General features: G+C 38.5%; 1 protein-coding gene across 1 annotated transcript in view; it reads right to left on the reverse strand.

Moving 5' to 3' along the window:
• Nucleotides 1-27,179, reverse strand: part of ADGB (androglobin) — a 4,124,629-nt gene that overhangs the window by 122,042 nt on the left and 3,975,408 nt on the right. Inside the window, exon 35 of the mRNA XM_044074542.1 lies at nt 9,701-9,884. Within this exon, the coding sequence (XP_043930477.1) occupies nt 9,701-9,884 (184 nt within the window). The remainder of the gene's footprint in view (nt 1-9,700; nt 9,885-27,179) is intronic.

Raw genomic sequence — 27,179 nt, forward strand, 5'->3', positions numbered from 1 at the left:
GAACCAAATCTGAAGCTTGAACTGCTTTTTGCCGAACGGCTGCAGAAGCATTCCCAGACAGTGTTTTCTTTTCACCCTTTCTGGTTCATTTTCTTTCAGGTTTTAAAAATTTCTTCTTTGCTGGCATCCATTCAATTTATTTACTAGCCAGTAACTGAATTTCATCAAAGAAATAATAATAATAATATTTTCAATGGCACTCTTTCCCAGTTTCTGGTTTCACACTGGGAGACAGAAGTTATGATGTTGCTCAGTGTGCAGCCATCTTAGAAGTCTGAACCAAAACAATTCTTAAACTAAGTTTAAAAGAACTGCATGGGAAAAGGTAGTAGAATGACGAGTACTGTTGAATGTGTTAACAAAGTGGTATGACACTGCTGAAAGAGTGTTTATCAAAAGATGTGCTCAGTGAATTACAAAACTTTTGCTTACCAATTAAGTGCATAATATACTAAACTTCAGAAAGCAATATACCTGAGCATCTCATTGTAGTATGAATTTTGTGCTTAAGGATACTAGTGAAAGAAATTACTGAAGCTGGTAGCACAATCTGCAAAACTGTGTCAAATTTTCAAACTAAAAACATAGCTTAATACATTTTAAATGTAGAAGTAAAACCAATGAACTATAAAGCATTGGGGCTTCAAACTACTTGAGACTTAAGGAAATGTATTGGTCATTTCCCAAATGTAAGAAAGTGTTTCCAGTAAAAGAAAAGTAAAAAAAACTGTCTGCTTAAAGAACATAATCCAGTAAGTAATGTACAGAGTGCTGCACAAACTTTGTTGTAATATGAAGCCTGTCTTCAGAAACAATGAAATAATGACAGAAATTGTTTGATGGGCTTTCTGACAAAAAAAATCATGCAATTCATAAGTGGGTGCACTACAAAATGTTGACTGCACTGTATGTTTTAAACAACAGAGTAAACAATGTATAAAGTCCTAAAGCAGGTTCAACAGTAACACTTCAAATATATTGATACACAGATGTAAACCCCTTAATGATTCTGTATTGTTCTCTTCCCATGTGACTAACTACTGGGGATGTTTTGTTACATGTAAACATAGTGTGTGTTGGGAAAAGGGGAGTCAAGCAAGTGGGAGCCTTTGCAGTAAAAGAAAAAGTGTTGAGTGCAAGGTTTAAGGCTTTATAGCAATTCAAAGTGTGGTGTGTTGTAATGGTTAAAACAACAAGTACAGTGGTGTAAGCCCTACTTATAATAATAGATGTTCAAATTTCATCATTGCTGCAGCAGCCAATGGATAGTGTCCTGACAAGGAAACAGCACCTGGCTAGCTTGCCAAAGCTCTAACTCCCTTCCATCTCACTCACTCTGGCTGCTGATAGGCTGCATCTTTTTTAAATAAAAGTACATCAGAATAAGGTAAATCATGAAATATTCATCTTGAGGCAAAAAAATAACAAAAATCACCATAAATATCAAATGGAGAACAACAACAAATGAGGCTGTGTCCTACTTCACCTATCGACAAAGGGAGCTTGCGGGTGGGTGCAGCAACTACAGAAGAGAGGAAATTCAAACATCTACTGTTATGAGTAAGTAGGACTTAAACAACTGTACTATGTTTTTCATTGCCATTGCTGCAGTAGCCAATGGGTAGATTCCCAAACCTTACTCTTCTTGGGACGAGGAAGGATAAGGGTCCAGGAATGGTACTAGCAAGGCATGTCCTGGATGTAGATAGTGAATCCAGCTTATAGTACTTTGTGAAGGTATGAATAGAGGACCAAGTTGCTGCTTCTAGGATACTTCTGGAGTTCAATTCTAGCCAGTATGCAAATGAAGAGGACAAGGCCCTGGAAGAATGTGCCTTAATTTTGCCGTGAGTAGTTACACAATTGTGGGAACAGTGAAAAACAACAGTCTAAATAGACAATGGTTAGCCTTTCTTATTCCCAGCATAGGAAATAAACAGCTGTTTAGCCTTTCTAAAGGACTTGGTTCTATAAAGGTAGTACCTGAGCTGCCTGTGCACATCCATTGTATATAGAATCTGTTCTCCTTTTTTTCCCTTTGGCTCTAGGAAGAAAACTGGGAGAGTGATAGCTTGATTCATGATAACCTCGGACACAACTTTTTGCATGAATGAAGCATTAATATGTAATGTGACCCAATTCCTGTGGAAAGCCAAATACAGTTCACCTACCATGAGCGCCTACCAGCCAGATGTTTGCCTTGCAGTTGTCCGAGCAACAAGTAAAACATTTTGTCAGGTACAGATTTGTAAGTCAGCCTGAAAGGGTGGTTCAAAGGAAGTTAAGATCAGATTTTCTAGAACAAAATAGAGATCCCAAGGAGAAGGAATTTGGTTGTGAAGGGGGTCTGATGATCAACTGTTTTTTCATACACTGTATGACAACAAACATAGAAGAAAGAGGGAGATTCACATGCAGAGAAGCTGAAATAACTGAAAGATGCACCTTGATGGAAGCACACAACAAGCCATCTTAAAGTAGCTCATACAAATATCTGAGAGCCAGAGGTGCTACTTCCCTTTTAGGTCCCCTGTGATTGGAAGGCATCAACTAGAAAATCTCTTCTATTTGCCAAACATAAGACTTTCTGGTAGCAGGTGTTCTTGCCTCCTTTAGTACTTGCTGCACATCCTCATAAAAAAGTGCCTTAAAGGTATTAAAATTGAATCATCCATGCTGATAGTTGTAGTAGTTTGATGCTGGGTGTATCAGACTCCCTTTGTATTGTGTGACTAGATCCAGTCTGTGAGGAAGCTTGTGGTAACTGCCATTGGCCAGTTCCATAGGAAAGGAGAACCAAGTTTGCCTAGGCAAAAAGAGAGTCTCCACAATGATTTTTGTTAATTCTTTCTGAATCTTTAAAAGTACCTTGGAAATTATTAAAAAGGGTGAAAAAGCTTACTGGAACATTTGCAAACAAGGACACAACATAGCATCTGTTCTCCATACTTGGCTGCAAGGATGTCTCAAACAAAATTTGTCTAGTTGTCTGTTTTGTAAGAAGGCAAACAGGTTTGTAAGAAGGCAAACAGATCTACTTGTGGTGTCCCCCACATCTGGATCAAGTCCTGGAACATGCCTGCATCAAGTTTCCACTCATAAAGGTCTGTCTAGAATCTGCTGACAGTGTCTAGCACAATGTTTTGTTATGATGGAATGTATGAAGCCTGCATAGTCAGAGAACACAGAAGAGTCAACCTTGTACCCATTGTTTGTTAAGATACCACACCACTGTGGTGTTGTCTGTAACAACCCATAAAGTTCCTGGAGCCCATAGATGGTGTAGAGATTTCAAAACACGAATCACTGCCAGCATTTCCTAAATGTTTATATGCTTTAGTCTGTGCAGACAGTCCCACAGACCTTGCACTTTTACTCCCTTGGAAACTACATCCCAAGCATAATCTAAAGAGTCTGTCTGGACTGAGAGGCATTTTATTTCTTGAAATTCTTACATTTCAGACAGATTGTTTCAGAAAATGAAAATGACAGATAATTTTACAAGGTTGTTGGCTGACCTTGATTAGCACAAGAGATGACAAAATAAAATGGGCAAATAAATTGCTGTCTGAACATTCTGTACAAGTTGGAATAGTGAAACACAAAAGTAAATCCCAAAGTTCTCTCACATGACATCACAAGCCAAATGGAAAAACAGCAAAGAAACCCATTGTTAGAACTTGAAATATTCTGTTACAGACCAAAGCTAACATTGTGTTTACAGAGTGAAAAGTTAAAAATATGGCAAGAGCTACAAAAGATTATCATCTCACTGCTTGCCCTAAAACTAGTATCAGAATGTGCAAGATGAGAATTAGTTACTAAAGGCACAACATCATGAGTCTAAGAATAAAGTCAAGAACTCCACGCAAACGTGTGCTCATGAGAGTGTAGTCCAGCTTTAACGCAAGCAATAATGCTCAACAGGGTGTGTGTTAATGTGTAATTAACGCCTGACTCCATAGGCAGAGGGACGCTACACCCCTGGATGGGCATTAATTACAAATTAACACACACCTTGGAGGGCATTATTGCACTTAGAAAATGAGATCTCTGTAAAATTGTTATGTTTTACCTATATATATATGTATATATATATATATATATATATATATATATATATATATATTTTTTTTTTTTTTATTATTATTACTATATATTTTTAGTATTTTTTTGACGTAAAATAGTTCCTCTGTCTAATGTTTCAGACTTACTGTAGTATATGTCAATGGTGCTGGAGGAAACATTTTACATCCAAAATACATTTAAAAATAACCAGGTTATTTACTTTATTTTTTTGGTCCCTTACTCCTAAATCATTTGGTTGGAAGTGACTGGGGATTGAAACTGTTAAATAATGATATACATTTGAGATTCAGACTTTTTTCCTTAAGAAAATTCATGCTAACTTAAATCCTTTATTTTAGCAGCCTCATAATTTTATAAGAGCAATAATATTTTTTTTTATTTTAGAGCTTTTGTTCCCCCTTTATTTTAGGCTTTATCTCTTTACTGCGCCTGCTGCCAGTAGTTTTCTCACGCACTCTCACACACACCATACCTCTCAACTGTCCAGATTTTTGTCTCATATTTTTGATCTGTTCCTCATAAAATTTGTGGTTTACTGGCAAATCACTAGGATAATCTGAGCACTGAAGTCACTAAATTAATGACTTACATTTGAGTTTTAGACTTCAAATCTTTAGGAAAACGCATGCTAACGAAAACCCTCTTATTCTAGCAACTTTCTAAGTTTGTAAGAGCAATATTTAAAATCTGTCCCTATTTTCATCCCTTTGTTTCCCCATTTTTTTTTTAGCTCTGCCCAGATTTCTTATACTGAGAGGTATGATCGAGAGGTACACAAAGATGTTATGTGATGCTGCCAGGGATCACCTGCTTGCTCTCACTCTACACTCTCTATCACACACAGACACACACAGACACACACAGACAGACACACACACACACACACACACACACACACACACACACACAGGCTTTTTATTTTATACTCGCTAAACAGCAGAAGAGCTGCTTAGCGAGCGTAAAATAGTAGCTCAACTGATCTCTCTCACACTCATACATGCATACAATTTCACACACAAACACATACACACGTTTTTACTTTTATTTTATTTTACACTTGCTAAACAGCAAAAGCGCTGCTTAGCAAGTGTAAAACAATGGCAGCCATTCAGTTTTCTCAGTCCGGGCTCCACGGTGGCTTGATATTATTTCAGTGGGCATTACTTGTACATTAATACCCTGCTGGAGAACACTTGTTCTCCATTCAGGGTACTGATGTACAGTAAGCCCATTCTCTAAAACAAAATAAATATGAAAATAAAATGAAAATAAACAACTGTCACTTATCAATGACGGACTCAAACACGCTACACGAAAAAAAATACAGAGATGCAGTAACAATGATTTCAGTGCACATAATCATTAAATCCAGGCAAAGGAACACAAATGTCAAAAGAATGAAAGCATTATTAATAATATGCAGCAGGAAGAAAACAGAAAGTTTTATTGAAAAATTAATAAACAGTATGACCCTATTCTTAGGATAACTACTACTGTAAAAACCTAGAGGCTAAAATAAAGTTCAAAGTAAATCTTTGGGGGAAGCAAACCATAAATTAAAATATATTTTTCAACACGTCTCTCATCTTAAGATGATATAAGAAAGTCACACCACTGTAACAAACCAGTGAAAGAAAAATTTCTGCCGACAGGTGGAATACAATCATCCTAATCTTCTTGAAGCTGATACAGGTAACTAATATAGAGAACAGCAGATATTCAGATTCAGAACATCATGCAGACAGTTAAACGGAACCATACTGAAGGCCAGAACAACATGCCTAGTGAGATCACACAACAAACAGTTAAAAAAAACATAGTTGAAGGGGTAAACCAAAGTCAAACTGGGATTGTAGAAAGTTACTCAGATATATGAATACAGGACAGTCCTGAATTGTCAACTAAAAGACTCATTACTTGAGGATGATGTAAAAAAAGTTAGTACAAAAGCAAGAATTAATGCCAGCAGAAATCTTAGAAAAAGGTCAAGCAATGGAGACTGAAAATACATTAAAATATAAACTCTTTGGTACAAAACAATTGAAAAAATAGAACTTATTCATTGTGGTTCTTTAAGGAAAACTGCAATCAATCACTTCAGAACCCAATGACAACAAGAGGTGGATGGTTCTAATATCAAGCAAGAAAAAGAAAGCAAAAGGATACTAGACTCCAACACAACAAATGACAGAATATATAACCCACTGAAGAGAGCTTTCGTGCTGCAAATAGTTGTGGTCTGTCATGTGATCCACATCATAATGTAGGAAGCATTAGCAACAGAACTGACCCCAAAATCACTACTCTGACCTTAAAACAAAGAGACACTGGAAAAAAGAAGTGATATAATACCTTTTACTGGAACAGCACAGGTTTTGCAATCACTCGAGCTTTCAAACCGGCTCGAATAACTGCAAAACCTCTGATGGTCCAATAAAAGGTATTATATTACATCTGTGTTCCAGTGTCTTTCTGTTTTCTGTTAGTGGACCAACACAGTATTCTTTGTTTTTTTTTCTTGTTCTTATCTTAATGATAAAAGCCAATGACCAGTCTATTGGCTCAGGAAGAGGGAGACTGAGAGAGAGAGAGACAGATGTCCATAAAGCTATGGGCTGGCTATGGCATAAACAGATAAAGATTCTATCCTTGTTTCAAAGTTGTATGTATTGTCAATGTCCATATTGGAGGAAAAGCAGTATCCGTGTTCCATTAAGTTCACAGACCGGCTCTATCTGGCTCACTAATGTTTTTAATCCCAACAGGTCTGAGCTGGGATGGACCATGTGGTATACTGCCCTACTGTTACCACTGATGGGCATGTGAAGCTGTAAGTCTTGGAATAGTCTGGAAGCAGAACCACACCTGACCCAGGTGAAGAAGACCATAGCCCCCTTTCTACAAAAGGAAGGACTACAGCAGAAAAGCACAGATGTTTGCCTCTCAAGAGGACTTAGAAGTGGAATCCTGGACTGACAGAAAAACAAAGAAGTGGGTTTCACAGAGGCATAGACTGAAGATGACAGATGGACAGAGAGGTAGATGGCTGGGAGCAGACTATGATAGATTTAGAGCTTGGAGCTTAACTTGGACTGTGAGCATAATTAAGGAAAAACTGTTTTGTTTTCTGTAAACTACATGATATTTTTTTAAATCAAAATAAACGTATAACTTCTGAATTCTTATAAAAAAAACTTTTGTTTTAAGTAAAATGCATTACTCTCCAGCCTTAAACTTGCTGGGTTTTCTTGACAAAGGAAGCTGAATATGTACTAACAAAATGATGAATTCCTGAACTACTTACTGTTTTGAGTTAAAATATTGTGGGTGTGTGTGTGTGTGTGTGTGTGTGTGTGTGTGTGTGTGTGTGTGTGTGTGTGAGTGATTCTGCCATTAAACATTGAACACTTACAATACCAAACAAACAAAGAATGATCATTTTAGATCAAATCTAAAATGATCAAAAACAACAAAAATGAAAACTCATTTTTTTGCAAGGGCAAGCCCCCTCTACCCCCCTCACATACCCCTGTTAATTATATATACCTACTCCGGGATAACAGAACAGTGGAGTAAAGGCAAATTCCCTTACTTTGCAACATGATTACATAAAAAGGCTGCCAGCAAAAACTTGACTGAAAATAACATTCGCTCTTATGAGTGTTCACTGTTTCAGACTGCAATATGTGTGTGTGTGTGTGTGTGTGTGTGTGTGTGTGTGTGTGTGTGTGTGTGTGTGTGTGTAGTTGCTATTCAGAATGTTGACAGTAGGAAGCTATCAAATGCTGACAGATCAGAATGCTGACAGTTTGAAATGAAGACAGGTAAGTAAGCTAGTATTAGGGCTGGGAAGATGTTAGTGCGAGTGTTAGCGGGTAAGGGTTAGGTAAGGAGATACCTTTAGTATTGCACACGTTTATTGGTGAGTGTTTCTATATCTGAGCCTATCTTGTTTAGTGGTAGTGTTACAGAAAGCGTTTGTCTAAGTTAAAGTGCAAGCTTAGGGTTAAAGTCAGGACTAAGGTTAGCGCACATTAGTAAAATCGGCAGGGGGGTTCAAAACAGGTCTATTTCTAATAGCCGAAATTCCACTTACCTGAAACCTATTTTATTGACACAACACCAAACATTAAATAAACTGAATGTTCACATTACCAGATTTAACAGGGAATGGAGACACTTGGCCAACATGGGGAAAGTTGACCTCTTCCTCTTTGTACTGCAATCCCAGAATTGGTATATTTAGTTGGGGAGGTGTGAGGGATGCACCTCCCCATCCTCCTACATGGGTGAGTTTGACATACTGTGGTGTGTTTGTACATTGAATGCTGGCCAAGTCCCTCCATTCCCTGTTAAAAAATCTGATAATGTGAACATTTGGTTTATTCAATGTTTGCTGTTGTCTTGATAAAGGAAATTTTGGGTAAGTGAAATTTTGGTTATTAGAAGTAGACCATTCTAAGCTAAAGAGCAAGGTTAGGGTTAGGGATAGCATGCATTTGTAAGGTGGGCAGGGGCAGTTCCCCTATCTGCCTTACTAATGCATTCTAATCCTGCACTTGCCTTTAACGCTAACTCTTATCCTAGAAAAACACTTTCTGTAACACTATCACTAGTCAGATAAACCACGTTATATGGTATTGGTATGGTTTAGGGTTTTTTCATTTTATTGTATTTTTAGCGTGTATTAATTAGAGAGGTAGAATGTCTGGTTTTGCTATAAATTTAATATGGGTTTGTGATTGTATTTTGAGTGTTTGCATTTCAATTTGTCAGCTTTATGAACTGTCAATATTTTGGTGTCAGTGTTGTGAGTGTCTACATTTTGATATGAACATTCTGAGCGACACGTGTGTGTGTGTGTGTGTGTGTGTGTGTGTGTGTGTGTGTGTGTGTGTGTGTGTCTTACATATGTATACACACATACTCATAAATGTAAGTGGTATGCTGAATTCTAAAATACAGTGCATTACATTTCCATTTAAGCAGACTGGTGTGAGATCAGAGAAGAAAGGGGTACTCATAGAGTAATTTACCATTGCATATGCAAGCTTCAATCAAATTGAATACAATATAGATTTAGAAATATTGTTGGTGGACTTAAAGAGAATGATATTTAAAAAAAACACAGCAATATGGCATGAAGAGCTGTCTTTTTTCACACTGAAATAATAACAGAAAATTTATAGAGCTGAATTTCATGATTATTTTGTTGCTTTACTTTGCTGCTCTACTATATATCACAGATAACTCATCAGTCTTTTCAAAACATTTTTTCAAGGGAAAAGTTTCTCTCCTTTGCTGTTTGTGGCCTCACAGGGTATTCTTGTATTAAGAAATATGAAACTGAAGTATTACAAGGCTAATAAAAGTTTTCAAACTTTTCTATGTAGACGAAAAGTATTATGAAGATTCTGTTTAGAATGCATATACTTACTGAGTGTAAAAATGTTTTATTTATCTACATCTGAAAATATCATCTCATATTGACATGGAAAACTGTTCTTTGAGGCTTCCCAAGCAAATGTTTGTACTATGAGAGAAGATGCTATATGATGACTAAACATTTATAATTTTAAATAAATCTTTCATTGCACTTTTTATATCTCACCTGTATGTCTTCATACATTTGCAATATTTTCATCTTCAGTAAATTCCGTGCCTGATGCTCTTGTTCCCTGCTCTCTAAGATATGATCCCGGAGTTGTCGAAATATCTGAATCTCTTGTGCTTTCTTCTGCTCCTGCTGCTGAGCGATCAATTCATCCTTCAGTTGAGGATCAGCTCTTGACTTCCTTGTGAAATAAAAATGTTGGTTTGCTTTACTGTACTGAATACAACAAAATATCTATTAAATGTACTGCATTTTAGGTATGGCAGCATGGCTTATACTACAGTGTTTGTGAAGGGTATCATGCAATAACATTCCTTTATACACAGGTAGATATTTCACAGTAGTATGAGTGCCACATTTAATTTTCACTAAGCTGACTGGCCAGGAATCTGAAGTAAATGCAAAAGTAAAATGCATTCAGACAAACAGAATGTGAATGCTGTTATCATTCACACCATTTTGTCTGTCAGGATTTACTCAGACTCTGCTTTTGGAATCTCAGTGAAAATGGTATATATGGGTTGTAACATTTTTTTCAGTTAAAATGTCACTCCACAAGCTTTCCCAGTTGAAAAGAAAAACTTCTGCCAGAAAGAAGGATGTCAGTTATAAAATTTGGGAAAACCAGACCACACAGATCACACTACTGTGATTTAAGTAACAAAAATATATATATAGGCAGAACTTTCAGAGTAGTTTGAGCTTTGCAGATTGTAGGCACTGCCCATATTAAAGAAAGGCAAAAATGTTGGTCAGGTGAGAAATTGCTGAGGCCACTTAAAAAAAAAAAAAAAAAATTTCTGGCTTGAGTGTCAATAAATTATTGGACAAAAATGAACATGCTTTTATACATCATATCCATGAGATCTAATCCAAAGTGAACACTGCATTTCTGAAGCTGTAGAGCTGGATATTTCCCCTATGAGGTGGGCCATGAGACCAACTACAGCTCTTAAGTACTTCCTGATACAGAACTGAGCTGCTCATCTCAGAAGAATACTTTTGAGCACATATCTGAAAATTAGTGTGTGAGAACTACTGTCCTTAAGTCCCTATATTGTATTTAAGACCCATTTTTACATCTAAAGAGTACACCATATCTTTATATGGAGTATGTTCTATAAAGAAGTCATAATGAATGTGAAAGGCTTATCCAAGCAGAAGTTAGAAATCACTTTCACTAAGAAACTGCAGGCAGTAACTAAGTGGCACATTATCCATGAAGGATGACGGGTATTTCTTGGTAGCAAAATAGCTCTGAATGTCAGTGAAAGACTGGTAGAGGGTATATTTGCATACTATTTTTTTTTTTCAATTCAAATACTTTACCTCGAATTAAATTATAATCAGCAATGGGGTTTCTGTTTACACTGTAGTGAACATATATCAGTTCCATCATGTATAGGGAAGAGTTTACTCAAGGAATGTTTAATATTCAGCAAAGCATTATAGAATTTACTTAGTTAATTTTATTGATTTGATGATTCCACTTGGCTTGTGACCTTTTTCAGGGATGACACAAAGTGGTATTTATACTAACATGGGGGTTTTGGCAAATACACCATGGAAACTTCCCTTCTTTTCCAGGTAGGCAAAGTTTCATTCACTGGTCCCAGCAATAGGGATTGTGAAGAAGCCAGTTTTAGTGTGGATCACATGATTACACAAGTTTTAGAACAAAAAAAAAAAAAAAAAAAAAAAAAAAAAAAAGAAACACTGAGTAATAAAAGTTCTTTAGATATTCCTATGGCCAAGTACCAACTGTATGATTGTTGCTGAAAATTATGTGAAGGTTAAGCTGTTCATCGAATGACAGGGAGCCAGCCACAGCTTTGAAGTAATTGGGACAGAAGAAAGTTCTGCTGGGTACTGGCTGACAGATTTAAAAGAGAATGTTTGAGTTACACAAGTTGAAAGTTAAATATATGGTTCGAGGGGGGGGGTGAGAATCTATGAAAAGATACGTTTCTAAATTAAACCAGGAAATTGAGGAATTGCCTCAGACATCACACACTGATATGGTTAGAGTTACTGAATAGTCAGCAAAGTTGATTACTGCTGTACATTTACGATTCAGGCAGGCAGGAAGTATATGTTGACTGAAGCTTGTTTAAATCTCTCATCTTCAAACATCTGATGTGCATTGCTTTAAAACATGTTGGTCATGAACAAATATGTGTGCCTTTCAGGAAAGTACATCTTTTGGAAAGTTTCTGGGAAAGTGATAAAATAAAGTGATTGCATTCGCTTAAGGGGAATTTTATAGTTTTACATTTGATCAGGCCTACTGTTTGACCAATGACATTATTGATACATAATGTAGGGGTGAATGTACAGCCTGCAGTGACATTGTTTGAGGAATGCTGTGATTTAGTTAAGCAGCCAGATATAATCTATGATAATTTAAGCATTTGGGTAGGAGTGGGAGTGAAGTGGAAATTTAAGCTGTGGACTGGTGTAAACAATAGAGTCTTACTCAGTGTTCTACATATGGGAACATTCCTGTTCTATCCTGTCCTAGCTAGTCTACATACTTTTCATGAAAAGTGTCATTAGCTGACATGTTTTGATTGTTAAAAATATGGTCATAATGAGCAGGAATGTAAAAACAACTGCATATGCAAGTTTCAGAACAAAACCATCACTGTAAAGAATATCTTTTGGTAGAAAAAGGTAAACAAATATTAAGCCAGAATACTGGAGAAAGAAAATTAAATGGAAGTATTGGGGGAACTGAGCACACAGAGCCTACCTGTGATGAAAAGGTAGCACAAAAGCTTAAGTGCTACTGGTAAAACATAATATTCTGAAATTTGAATTAATACTTCTCAGGAGGATTCTGCTGAAATATGTGCTGAAAGCAAAGCTGATGATTTCAAAATAGGGGTGGAAACATAAATAATGTAATCTGCTAGTTAATGGCAGAAAATTTTCAGATACTAGGGAGGAAGAAGACATAGTACGAAGAGTGGCACAAAGAAAATGATGTTATAATAAGAAAGAAAGAAAAAAATAGGAGACCAAGATGTGCAGTTTTGAGGTAAATTAGAAAAAGCCACAAGTGTGACTCTGAAAATAGAAAAAAAAATATTAGAGTAACAATAATAAACATAACAGTGAGATTCATACATAGGAACCTCACAATAAAAAAGTTGTTCTAGCAAGAATCTATCACTGATCCTGCCATTATGCTAGTAAAATAAAGGCTAGGATTCGGAAAGAATGTGGATGTGCGTGTGGCCACAACACTACTGTTTATCTTGTTCATGTGACATGACACTCATTAAGAAAAACTAGCAAGGAAAATCAGTTTGAGGAGGTGAGCTCATTAAATATCCTGATTGTGGCTGCAGCAGGGACAAGCAGGAAAAAGCAGATAGAACTGTTCTCAAAAGTACAATACCCACCTACCCTGAATGAACAAAGATGTCACCACAGAAAACTGAAGGGAGAATTGAATCCACAGGTATCATGTGCAATCTGAAAGCAAAGCCTTAATGTGTTGAGCTACTTGTACAATTCCACAAAAGGAAGCATAACAAACAGAAACATGCACAGTAATAGCATCAAATAATACGGTCTTTATTATATGAACGAAAGTTCATATAAGCGAATGCTCAATGATCGAAAATCCAGACCATCGAAAACAATATTGTAGGGGGCTGCACCCCCACCCCCCATTAAATATATATTCCAACTTCAAAAATTCCAACAAGGGAGACTTTAAAATCTCATTTTTAAATAATCTTGGAGGTTCTGAGAATGCAGTCAAGCAATTTTTTCTTAAAACAGCACCAGTAGCCATAGCCCTGCAAAAAGTATAACAGAATCATACATACACTGCAAGCAATGAGTAGTGACCTGTGCAACTAAATTATTGAAAGCAGTTTGTTTTCTTCACAAGAAGAAACTGTAGATAAAACATTCCTCATACCTTCTCAATATGTCAGAACAAACTAACATATGAGCTTGACAATTTAAAATTCTGAAAATCAAAGTTGCAGAAGTATACACTTTTTCCCCATACCTATCAATACATTTTCCCATCCTTATTAGAAAGAGTAGGATTGGAATTAACTAAATGCTTAGCAGCAATGGAGTCAACTAAGGCTACAGCTGCTGGATCAGGTTTGGGAATAGCATATAAACATTTAACAGACTGAGGAAGTTTATACATCCTGTCTGCCTTTTTTGGGACAGCTGGCTGACTATCAGGAAAATTGCAGGCAGTAAGACATATATCCTTCTAAAGTAGACAAGACAGGAGGAATGGGTATAGGTTCTGAAAAATCCTTCTGTAAAAACTCATAGGGCCAGAATCAATAAAGCCTACACTAAGTGTACATGATATGTATTCAAGAACATTCTTATCACATTTGTTGTGCTTTATTGTCACTCAGAAAGATTACACTAAGTGTACATGTAGTTTACACTTTGTGGTAACCTTTATGAATCCCTGTCAATATTTAAAGCTGTGAGAATATCAATAGGAAAACTAAAATTAAGAGGAAGAAGGTGTGAGTTATGTCTTATTTTGTCTGTTCACTCAGAACAGTGCACACTTAATGTAGGCGTTACTGAATCTCAGGATAGTACTTTGAGGGACTAAGAAACCTGAGTGTTCTCTCACTGAAAACATTGGGATAGTCTAGCAACAGTCTCAGAGAAACAGAAATCCCCACAGGAATAATCAGAAACTGAGTTCTCCTCTGAAGACAAACCCCTGAATCCATCCCTGCATATTCTTGTCCATTTTAAAAATCTTGAATCTCTTCAGAAAGAGGCATCCCTCTTTCTTTTACCAGGAACTATTCTACAAAAAGGACCAATAGCCTGAACTGAGCCCTAAGCCAGTAAAAGTAAACTATTCCTATCCAACGAAATCTGAGGAGAAGTAGATACATATTTGGCTTTCTGTTTCTTTTTGACAGGAAAATGGGGACAACTGTATTACTAACTGCAGTTGCTGCTTACTCAGGGATGGGCACAGTATTCTGACATAACAGGGAAACCTTTCCTGTTCTCTCTTTCTGGGCTGATGAGTGCCTCTCCCTTGCCCACTAAGGGTACTCCAAAATTCACACAATAAATGGCTAATCCCTAGTCCATAGTGGTTGTAGATGCTACACCAGAGGGATATGAGTTAAAAGATGAGTGGTCTGAGGTACAACAAATGAGCAGAGCAGAGTCACCTACCTAAGGCTGAGGGAAATTGCTAGCTTGCTGTGGTGTTAAAATGCTGTTTGCTAAACCTTTTCTTTTTGTGGCTGGAAGAAGGACCGATAGAGGGACCAACAGTCTGTTCCACAGTCAAGCCAAAAATGGTGCCTCTTTCCTGAGGAGGACAAGCAGCAAATGCCAGTAAAAAAAACAATCCACAGAAGTTAATTTTTTGACATCAAAAACAAAGGAAGAAGCACTTTCAAACATTATGGCAACCCTACAAGAGAAAATTTAAACACAATTTCTCCACAGAAAATATGTTATCCGTTAGTTTATACTATTTTAAAACTGACAGAAAAAAAAAGACTGTTCTATTAAAAGTACATTACAGTCTCGGGACAGTCCATTAAAACACAACCCTCCTAGCTTTACAATAACTTACCTGAAAAGGAAAGTAACAAAACATCCATAAATATAAGAAATGAAAGTTTATTTACCCAAAGGGAACTTATCTACCCAGCAAGGGAAAGCACAAGGAAACTATTGATCCTCAAAAGCCTCACTGGAGCCTACTGTTTGTTGGCAGTAAAGCTCTGAAGGGTTTTGCACGCAAATTTGTCTTTAGTCAGCTCTTATCAAGCTGCTTGACAGTTTGGACATATGGAAGGTGTTTTGAAGCTTTGGAAATGTGTTGACTGTTACATCCTTGGCAGAATATAACTCATATAGCTAAGGCTACTGCAGCAGTGATGAATATGAAGACCATCAAGTTATGAAGCATTTTGATCTTGGGCACTATCACAGATTGATTCAGGAAAGAAAAGTCTAGAACTGGTGTCCAGGAATTTTCTTTCTTTGGCACCAAAAACATTTTTCAATAAAATCCTCAAGCAGAGCTGACTAAAAGACACATTTGGGTCGGAAGCCCTTCAGAACTTTACTGTAGGTGAAAAGTATGCTCCTCTGAGGCTGTTGAGGATTGACAGTTGGCTTTTGCTTTCCTTTGCTGGGCAGGTAAGATCTCTTTGTAGAAAATAACCTTCCTTTTTCTTACTTTTGTTTTTGTTTTATTACTTTCTTTTGCAGGAAAGTTATTTAAAAGTTAGGAGTATTGTGTTTTAATGGACTGTCTCAAGACTGTAACATATTTTTAAATGGTGCATTTTTTTCTGTGGAAAAACTGTGTTTATTTTAATTTTGTGGGTCTGGCATAGTGTTTTAAAGTGCTTTTTACTGTATTTTTCTGTCAAAAAGTAATGTTTGTGGACTGGTAGTATTTACTGGGAATTGCTGATTGTCTTCCATGGGAAAGAGGCACAGTTTTTGGCTGGACCATGGAACAGACTACTGGTCCCAGAGTCAGTCATTCACCCAGCCACAAAAAGAAAAAGAATTAAACAAACAGACTTTGCCAGCACAGCAGGCTAACAATTTGCCTCAGCCAAAAGTGGAATTCCCTCTAACTGCCATCTTTATCCTAACTGGATCAGGTTCAAAACCCATTTGTCTGAAACAATCTGTTGCCTAACAGAGAAATAGAAATTCAGATTTTCTGGAAGTGGCAAGGGATTGCCAGGGTGGGGCTGGGGAACAGGGTCCCTTAAACAGTCATTCTGCCTTATTTGACTATTCTTTGTTCTGTGGGGAGGGGGTTCCAGCTTTTTCTTTGGAATCTATCAGCCACTGCCATTTACCATCTGCTTACCAGCATTCTGCATTATTTTGTTTCCATCCAAAATTGGACGAAGTAGCAGAAAATCCCTTGGAAATTTTACAGAAGGAGAGATGAAAATCTGAGAAATTCCCTGAATTTGCTTACCTCTCTCATCAAAGTTTCTGATAACTTCTGCATCAGATGGTTCAAAAACTAAATCTCTATCCAATGGAGAATTCAGAATTTCATTTTGACATCTTCTGGATGGTTCTGAGAATGCAGCCAGGCAAACCTACTCTAAAATGTATTCCACGAGAAAGAGGCACAATTTTTGGCTTGACCATGGAACAGACTACTGGTCCCACGCTCAGTCCTTCTTCCACCCACAAAAATAAAAAAAAGAATTAAGCAAACAGACTTTGCCAGCACAGCAGGCTAACAATTTTCTTCAGACAAAAGAGGAATTTCCTCCAACTGCCATCTTTATCCTAACTAGATCTGTTGCCAAACAGAGAAACAGAGATTCAGATTTTCTGGAATGGGTAAGGGATTGCCATGGTGGGGCTGGGGGACAGAGTCCCATAAACAGTCAGTCTGCCTTATTTGACTCTTCTTTGTTCTGTGGAGAGGGGGTTCCAGCTTTCTTTTTGGAATCTATCTGCCATTGCTTTTTACCATCTGCTTACCAGCATTCTGCTGAGACTGTATTGAGACTGTATTTTGTTTCCTCCAAAACTGGATGAAGTAGCACAAAATCCCTTGGAAATTTTAGAGAGGGAAGGCTGAAAATCTGAGAAATTCCCTGAATCAGCTTACCTCTCTCAAAGTTTTTGATAACTTCTGCAATAGATGGCTCAAAAACTAAATCTCTAACCACTGGAGAATACAGTTTTATTTTGACGACATCTGGATGGTTCTGAGAATACAGCCTGGCAAACCTACTCAAAACAGTACTAGTGGCAACATCCCTGGAAGCAATATCTACAGAGTCATAAACACACTTCAAACAATGAGCAGTAACCTCAGAAATAGCAGAAACTAGACTACACAAAGTAGAGTTTTCCTTACAAGAGGAAACTGTAGCTAAAATATTTTTCATATGTTCACAATTAATTAGTATAAACTCTATAACTTATATGCCTGACAATTCAAAATTCTAAATTCAAAGCTGCAGAAGCATAAATTTCCCCCCACACATCAATAGTTTTATCATCCTTGTCTGAAGGAATCATAAGCATACTTCAAACAACGGGTAGTGATTTGAAAAACAGAAGAAACTAAATTGCACAAAGCAGATGTTTCCTCACAACAGGAAACTGTAGTGAAAATATTCCTCATACTTTCACAATTAATCAGTATAAACTTTTATTTATGAGAGTGACAATTCAGAATACTAAAAATCAAAGTTGCAAAAGCATATAACCCCCCCAACTCATCAATAGTTTTACCAGCCTTCTCTGAAGGAGAAGGATTAGAATAAAAGAAATGCTATGCAGCAGCTATATTAACTTAATCTATAGCTCCTGGGCCAGGTCAATGTATAAAAAACTTGAAAGACTGAGGAACTTTGCAGATTCTATCTGCTTTCTTAGGGGTTGCAGGTTGGCTGTCAGGAAACCCACAGCATGTGATACAAGAGATAAACAAGTGATCAGAAGTTCTCAAAGATTTTATTCTGTCAAGAAAGTACCTGAGCTGTTTGTGGACATCCAAGGTATGAATTTTCTTTTTCTCCCCCCTTTTCAGGATGTAGAAAAAAAAAACAAGTAGATGGATAATTTGACTTAAACTTGGATACCACTTTAGGCATAAAAGAAGGATTAGTTCTCAAAGAAATCCTGTCTCTGTGAAAATGAGATAAGGATGACCAACCATAAAAAACTTGCAACTCAGATACTTTTATTCCAGTGTACAACACTGGAGGGATGGGTGAGGGTTCTGGGAATTACAGCTGCAGCAGTTCATAGTATGTTCTAAAGGACTGAGAAACCTCAGTCTTATCCTACTGAAAACACTGGCAAATTCTGGAATAAGTCTCAGAGAAAGTGAATCCCTCACAGAAAGGTTCCAACGTCATACACTCCTTAGAATCTGAATCAGAAACCAGAGGACAAAAACCTGCATATGCCCTTTTATATCCTCGAAAAATGAACAAATGGTGCAAAAGGAAGCCAATAAACATTACAATGTATTACATTACAAATTAAGTGTGGTTTGCGTTTATGTGGTATCTTGTGTATTAAACGGAGCGAGGCTATCCTACTTGGTTCGTGGTGGTCCTTTTATATCCTCCTATAGATTTCACAACATGAATCTCTTCAGGGAAAGAGAAATCCCTTTTCCTTTACCAGAAACAACCTTATAAGAAGGGGCAATACAACTTGCTGGCGGGACAGATTTGTGTCCCAGAGAAGAGACTCCCCTTCTGTGGAATAGACTCCCTCTCCACATCAAGCAGAGTACATCTTTACCCCTTTTTAAGCACAGCCTGGATAACTGGATGGGAAACAGAACACACATCCATGGGATTCCACTCGTGTCCCTGCTGCACAGGGGCATCGGGTGCTGACTTGTCTAAACATGGGCTAAACCTTTGTGTAGGCTTATAAGGGCCTCAAGACCAATAGCTTAGTAACTTCCTATGATCCTATGAACCCATATATCTTAGGCTATCAGAAGTGTCCAATATGAAGAACATCAGTGATTTTTGCTCTCCTTTTGTTCTACTGCCTTGTTTTTCTTTCATAATACACAATCTCAGAATTACAATAAGCCTGAGTTTTGTTTCCTTACACTTGTCTACACTGCATTTTGTTGAATGGTATGAATCCATTTGATGCAATTAAAATACGGTAAAAAGAAGAAAAAATAGTGGCTTTGTGTTATCTTCTAAGTAAACTACATAAAAACAAAATTGGAGTGATAGTTATTTTATTTTACTTTTCATTTTAATTTTGATGGGAAGGGAAACAGATTTACACAAATCCTATGAATATTTGGGGAATACATGAAACCTAAAAATACTGGCTGTATAATACAAGATTTATCATTTTTAGCCTGTTTTGACACTCTGTACATTTTAAGGATTAATTACTGCATATTACTGAAAATGTGCATGCAAACTATATAATTATGACCTCAACTATACCTACATCTGCTTTGCCATTCTTCGATGTAATACTACAGTTACCTATTTACATTTTATTTATTAAGTTATTCTCTGTCAGCTAGTTATTCTCCAGTAAACTCAAGTACCTACTTTATGGATTAACCTGGGTACTCTAAAACTCATTAACTGTGTCACTAAGAGTAGCAAGACATACAAATAAAACAGGTTTGTTGATTTACGTAGAGTAACATGACATATAAATGCAAGTTATGGGAGTCAGACCCAGGCAAACACAACTCAATGCCTTACCCTCCATCTATCCCCCGGATTCATGAAGCTCGGCGCAAGGCCGGCGTAAGGCTTGCGCCGGCCGTGCGGCATAGATGTGGAGTAGTCGCGCCATATGCATATTAATGAAGGCACGCAGCCGCCACAGCCACGTGCATAGGAAACGTGCGTGAGTGCAAGGCGATCGGTTAGCGAGGGAGGCGTGTCAATGTCGGCTTCCGAGGAGCAACCTAAACTGCTGAATATTATATTCCGCCAGCAATAGTAATCGTACCTATCAGTGTCTGTGGAGACTGAAATGTATGCAAAGCAGAGTTCCTGCGAACAGAAAATGAAGACTCAAACACAAATGCACAGTAGGGAATAACGGGTCCCTACCCATGAACAAATGACAGGAAAATCGTGTGCCTGTAGTCCAACGTAGTGTAGATAGCTATACCATGTGGAAGTGAAACGTATCAGATGTTAGCGCGCCGCCAGTAGGTACGTCCAGTCCAATGGAGAGGGTCACCAGCCCACCCATAATTTGAGGGAGGGAACATAGCTGTGCAGATGTGTCCATAACAAAATACACGAGGAGAAATGTAGATATAGGTAGTGACCGTATGTCTGAATCATATCCCACAAGCCATGTAATAGTCACATACAAAAGGTATGTCCGTATTTCACATACCAAATGTGATAGGAAATAGCATACACATGTAAACGAAACAGAAGGAGCATATAAATGTGCCATAACAACATGGACACATGTAGGCCGAAAGGAACAGTATGATCCGTACCGTCGACCAAGATTACCACCTGTCCCACTTTGCGAGTGACAGTCTCTCTGTGGGCAGATGTGTCCTGACACAAACATGTAAAACTGGCAAATGTCCAGAGAATATAGGACATAATTCCTCCGTAGATGTCATGCAATAGTTGCATTAAGCATATTTCACTGGACGTATAATACAGAAATGTCATAACAAACAGAATAAGATACCGAAATGCTACAAGAATAAGCTTAGATATAGGCAAGAATTGTAAGTTCTATCTGCCGAACTGACCGTGGGTATGTGTCAGCCTGTAAAATATGCTGTGTTCACCGCAACTGTCACAGTAGGGTTGCCACCCTTACAAATGGCCAAAGTAGGACATGTTTGGTACAGATATCAGACTGTACAGGCCGACACATACCCACGGCCAGTACAAAGGACAGAACATAACTGTTTTGACTAAAGAAAAGCGTATTCCTGTAGCATTTTAGTTGCTTAGTCTGTTTCTCATAACAGTCAGGTATTTTAGATACAGAATTAACTGTTTAATGCAACTATCACATAAAATATAAGAAATATGTTTGTCCTAAAATCCCAGGACATTTGCCATGTTGACAATTACATGTCAGGACACAACTGCCCAAAGAGGGACTGTCCATCGCAAAGTGGGACAGGTGGTAACCCTATGTCACACTGTGGACAATTGAAAAGGTGGAAACACAACCGTTGATTGTGGGGAGGCAATGCCCACAACAGTCGGACATGTGTAAGGAATAGCTTGGACATAGGAAAAGGTGCCATCCTCCCAATGAGTAGAACAGGCTGGCAAAATCCGGAAGGCAGCTGTATAATCCGAACGTATATGTGACACAGTCGAACAGGTAGTACTCTGATACACCAACCAAGTAATGAAAGTGAAGTAAGGGCGTGTACCAATGTGCTTGAGGTATAGCATGTGGATAGCAAACATGGCAGGGTAGTCCACACAACCATAAAGGTACCCGACACATGTAGGGTAGTCAACGTGTAACTCTGGCCGTGTCATGGGCCAACAACCAAAGTAGTGCTCTATGGGGTGTGAGTAATTCGCGTGTGAGGGGTGTGTGTTTAATGGTAAATTCCTCAAGGGCGATACTTGTGTTGTATGCAGAAAAGGTGAACCAGAGGTGTATGAGGGGGCAGCGGGTGAAGTGGAAAGAAACACAACCTCATGTTAAAACAGCTGCAAGACAAGCAGACAGGCCATAGTGTAGAACACAATCCCACAAACATATGAATATGGAAATATGCAAGACAAATGTATACATACGGCACCATCACATACCCATAGATGGGTCCTGATGGAACTGGCCATAACAAACGCAACACACCTGGATGCATAATAGCCTACCCAGCATACCCTCCACAATACACAACCTGCCACCATGCCAGAACGTCCACCAAATCCAGCTGTACTTGGTCCACTGGTTTGTTGCAGAAACAGCTACACACAGTGACCCCTATGCATATGTAGTAGGTATTGTCACCCTAGGCAGTGTCAGGATTGCAAACCATGTATCTCCTGCAGGTAAAACCCCCTGCACATTTTCGTGAAGCCACAAAAATCTTCAGTATCTAACTTGTTTTCGTCTTAACCAATTTTTGGGATATCCCTCACGGGATGACCAACTTGTGTAAATAGTAGAATGGGTATGATGACATGATGTCCAATCCAGTAGATATCTGGACACAAGTCAGAACGTGCAGTGGAGGTCCATGACACTGTCCAACCCTAAGTGGGCATGCATAACCTACCACCCAGGATAAAATACCTTCCCGTGATGCACGTGTCCAGACACGAATAGGAGGGAGAATATAATGCACACATTTGTAAAGTGGAAAACGGCATGAGGGCGAGGAAGACACTATGTAAACAGGTCAACCCTGATCAAGTGTGAGGGACACTGACTGTGTGCAGTCGTGACTGACCATACCTGTCAACCTGTGTGAACAAGATAACTGGACAGAGCCGTGAATATAAGTGAGACAAAGGTCCAAACTCAGGGACAATCTGTAAACATATCTCTTAGAAACATAGAATTTGATAGAATAACAGTTTGCACATTGGCATTAATGCATGGAGTATGAAGTCTGAAACCCAACTGTCTGTCAGCACGTTCCAACTGCAGTCTTTAATGCTGAACTGCTGCTGTGCCAGAACACAACAACATATTACAGAGGTCTGTGCCATACCACCCAACTGTCCGGATATTCGCAGAATGACTAGGGTCACCACCTGTCCCACTTTGCGAGTAACAATCCCTCTGTAGGCAGTTGTGTCCTGTGAAAAAAATCAAGACATAGCAAATGTCCTGAGAGTTTATTTCCTAATTTACTTTAATAGTTGCATAAAATGGTTATTTTATATATGAATCCTCAATATGTTATGTGAAGTAGCATAAGCAATTCAAATGTTACTAGAATAAGCTATTATATGTACAAAAAAGGTTAAAGTTCAGCACTATGCACGGCTGTAGGTATGTTTTGTCCTGGAAAATCTGACATCTCTACAGAACAAGTCCCACTTTGGGCAGTCGAAAAGGTGGCAACCCTAAGAATGACCACAAGTTTGCCCCATAGTGTTGGTGTGTGCCTACGACAATCTGCACCAGTGTGGTAAAGCTGAGGATTGACGTCAGTAAATAATGAGAAATATCCTGAGTATAAGACTCCACAACCTGCAGAAAAGTCATGCTAATGCAAGACCTAGCATTCTATCAATGTTGTAAGCTTGTAAGAGCAATCGTTAAAATGTGTCCCTAATTGTCCCCCCATCGTGTAGGAAGGTATGGTCCATACATATTTACAGAAACAGCCCTTCACACTTGTGTAATGTACAACTGCATACCTGTAGTCACTTCATGTCCAAAAATAACAATACCCGTCTGACTGTATACAGGTAATAGTCAAATGCCTCCGACAATCTGCACCAGTGTGGTAAAGCTGAGGATTGACGTCAGTAAATAATGAGAAATATCCTGAGTATAAGACTCCACAACCTGCAGAAAAGTCATGCTAATGCAAGACCTAGCATTCTATCAATGTTGTAAGCTTGTAAGAGCAATCGTTAAAATGTGTCCCTAATTGTCCCCCCATCGTGTAGGAAGGTATGGTCCATACATATTTACAGAAACAGCCCTTCACACTTGTGTAATGTACAACTGCATACCTGTAGTCACTTCATGTCCAAAAATAACAATACCCGTCTGACTGTATACAGGTAATAGTCAAATGTGAATGGGAACACCCATTACCAGGGAGTATGGACTGTAACAAACCCACCCAAAATATGTAATGCCAACAGAATTAGCTGCTGACAGGTGCCCAAACACCTGTGTCTATAAACACAGGTAAAACTTCAAAATAGGGAGATAAGCCCTGTCCATATGCTTCGTCTGACATTTGACCTCGGCCAGGGAAGTTCCGTTCACCAGGTGGACAAGCCTAAACCCAGATCACTACATGAACACCCTGACAATCAAAGACCTGTATGTGGCTGGACTATATGCCTTGGTGTTCTGCATACCTCGAGTGATTAACAATGCAGCCGGAGTCCACAGCAGTAGGCAATAGGGAATGTGTAATATGTAGTACCGCCTTTTTCCCAGCAGGAGAATGGACGCCTGTGTCGTAGGTGAAGCGGTGAGGCATATGTTGATGTAGCTAAGTACTATGGGTATGCATATCAATGAGGAAGAACACCAATAGAATAGTGGTTCCGGTATCCGGCCAACGTGAATGCAGTCCCGGTTGACCTACGACCACTGCACATATAACTTGAAAGTGTAATTAAAGCGTTCGTGCAGTACACACATTTAAATATGTAAAGGTGAACGTGTGTTTCGCAGTAGTCCATAAACTGGAATACAGATATGCAACTGTTACGGTGAGAACTATGAAAGTTCAAGGAAGCACAATTATCTATGAAATATATGTAACCCACAATAAGGATATGCAAGTGTGCCTGCACGTGTGTAATCCGCTCACAGAATAGAAAATGAATGGTGTTTTCCCCACGTTCCATGTACATGGCTCATACCTGTTAAACCCGTAAAGTACGAAACCGGACAAAGCCATGACAACAACTGGTACAAATAGGGACAATCCCCAGATATTGCCTAACAAACAGAGAAAGTGGATAGAATAACAGGTGTGTCACTAGCATGGATTCTCTGAAGGGTATGAAGTCGTAACCTGAAATGTTTGTCATTATTTACCAATGTCAGTCTTTAATGATATGCCACTAACTTGCCAGATAGACACAAGGTTATGAAAAATGGACCACAAATAGGAACTATCCCCTGATATTGCCTAACAAACATAGAAAGTGGATAGAATAACAGGTGTGTCACTAGCATGGATTCTCTGAAGGGTATGAAGTCGTAACCTGAAATGTTTGTCATTATTTACCAACGTCAGTCTTTAATGATATGCCACTAACTTGCCAGATAGACACAAGGTTATGAAAAATGGAGCAAAGATAAGAGGCAAACAGCTGTACATGCAGCGGAAGGTATGATATGGAGATATATATACACATATATCCACAGACATAATCCAAAGCAAATTACGAGATGAGGAATGTACAGACATATGTATATATGTACAGATATATATATATATATATCTATACACACACGATACATGAATAGATATATACACAACAAACATATGTCCCTGTACATATAACACATGTACATAAATAGGTCATGGTATAGTTAATATGGATAGACAGACAGACATGCATGAAAGGAGACTACACCGATGGTTTCCAAACCATTTCCCGGAAAGTACCAGTGTGACAGGGCCTGCAAGTTCTACACGTTAAACATGAATATAGGTGTCCTTTGCAGGACCCCAAAAATTGATCCGTATGAAGTGCGAACCGTCGATGCTAAAGATGTCACAGCTGCAACTACGATATAGCTGTACATGCAACAATAGCAGGTGCAAGGGTAATAACACATGGGTCGATTGAATGTATGACATACGAGCTGATATCCGCAGAGTGGGGAGTGCTCGAAAGTATCCTCACACTTTATTATCGCTCACATTAAACATGTCTAATAGGTACTGTGGAGGTGTGTCAGGTATGGGAATCATGGGTATGCAGAATTGGGCCAAGGTGCTGGTTGGCACAGATCTATTAGTTACGCCCCATGGGAGTGATCAATATACCTATGTGGGTATAGCACACGTCTATATTCACCAAAAAGGTGCAACCCACCCACTGGATATTGTGTAAACCATTGGGGGAAGACGTAGGTACCTATATCAGTGTCATGTAGGCGATTATCATGGATGGACACGCATACGACCAAGATGGTAACCATACCTGCCAGAATGTCAGAATAAGACAGCTGGACTAAGGCATAGTACACGACAGACAAATAGGGACTATATTAAATATACCTCAGACAAAGTCAGACCGTTGATAGAATAATTGCGTAGTCGGGAATACGAATGTTATGAGAGTTAGTAATCATGAAATAGAAATGTCAGTCATGATTACCTAACCGCACAGTCCGTCATGACTTGCCAGCAATCTATCAGAAAGGCACATTATCATGACAAATGTAAGAGAATCATAGGTCAAACCCCAGGGCGTATACCTATAATGTGTACAGGTGAGAGGTATGAAGGTAACCCGTCCTAATGAAATGTACAGAACTAGTGATACTAGGTGGACAGGTGAGAAGAAAGACGTCAGGACAAATGACAAAACATGTAGAACTCATAAGCATGTTTGTCCACAAATGTGAATTACAACGTATGGCCTGTGAAAGTCAATGTGGAAGGTTAACAGACTCAAACGACATGTGTCCCTCAGGGTGTCATGCAGTGTCACCGATACAGTGTCCAGTCCACCATACTCGTACGTGAGCTCTGCCACTGATGGAAAGTGGAAATACCGGCCTATACATAAGGTACATGAAGGAATAAGTAGTGTGGATAAGCACCTGTTGGCCTGTGTGAGGAATATAACCCAGTGGGTGGGTGTGTTCAGCAATAGGAATGTAATGGTAACTGGCCTGTGATGGCGCCATGTATTGTGTGTATTGGCGTAACTGTACGAATGTGCAGATGTATGCCTCATATGTGTGGTGTGTTCCTCTCACAATCTGTACCTGCATACCTCTCAACTGTACAGATTTTTGCAGAATGTCCAGAGTTGTGCCTCATATATTTGGTACATTTTTCATAAAATTGTGGTTTTCTGGCATTAAAGACTGAAGTTAGAAAATAATGAGATACATTTGAGTTTCAGACTTCATACCCTTCAGAAAATTCACGCTAATGCAAAACCTGTCATTCTATCAACTTTTTAAGTTTGTAAGAGCAATATTTAAAAATTGGCCCTACTTTTGGGCTTTTGCCCCACTTTTGGTTATGGCTTTGTCCAGATTTCCTGCTGTCGGAGGTTGAGAGGTATGTGTACCTGTCTGCCAAATACCTGAGAACTGA

Source organism: Protopterus annectens, chromosome 1.part0 (genome assembly GCF_019279795.1).
Source record: "Protopterus annectens isolate FY-2018-M chromosome 1.part0, PAN1.0, whole genome shotgun sequence".
In the NCBI taxonomy this organism is placed as follows: domain Eukaryota; kingdom Metazoa; phylum Chordata; order Ceratodontiformes; family Protopteridae; genus Protopterus; species Protopterus annectens.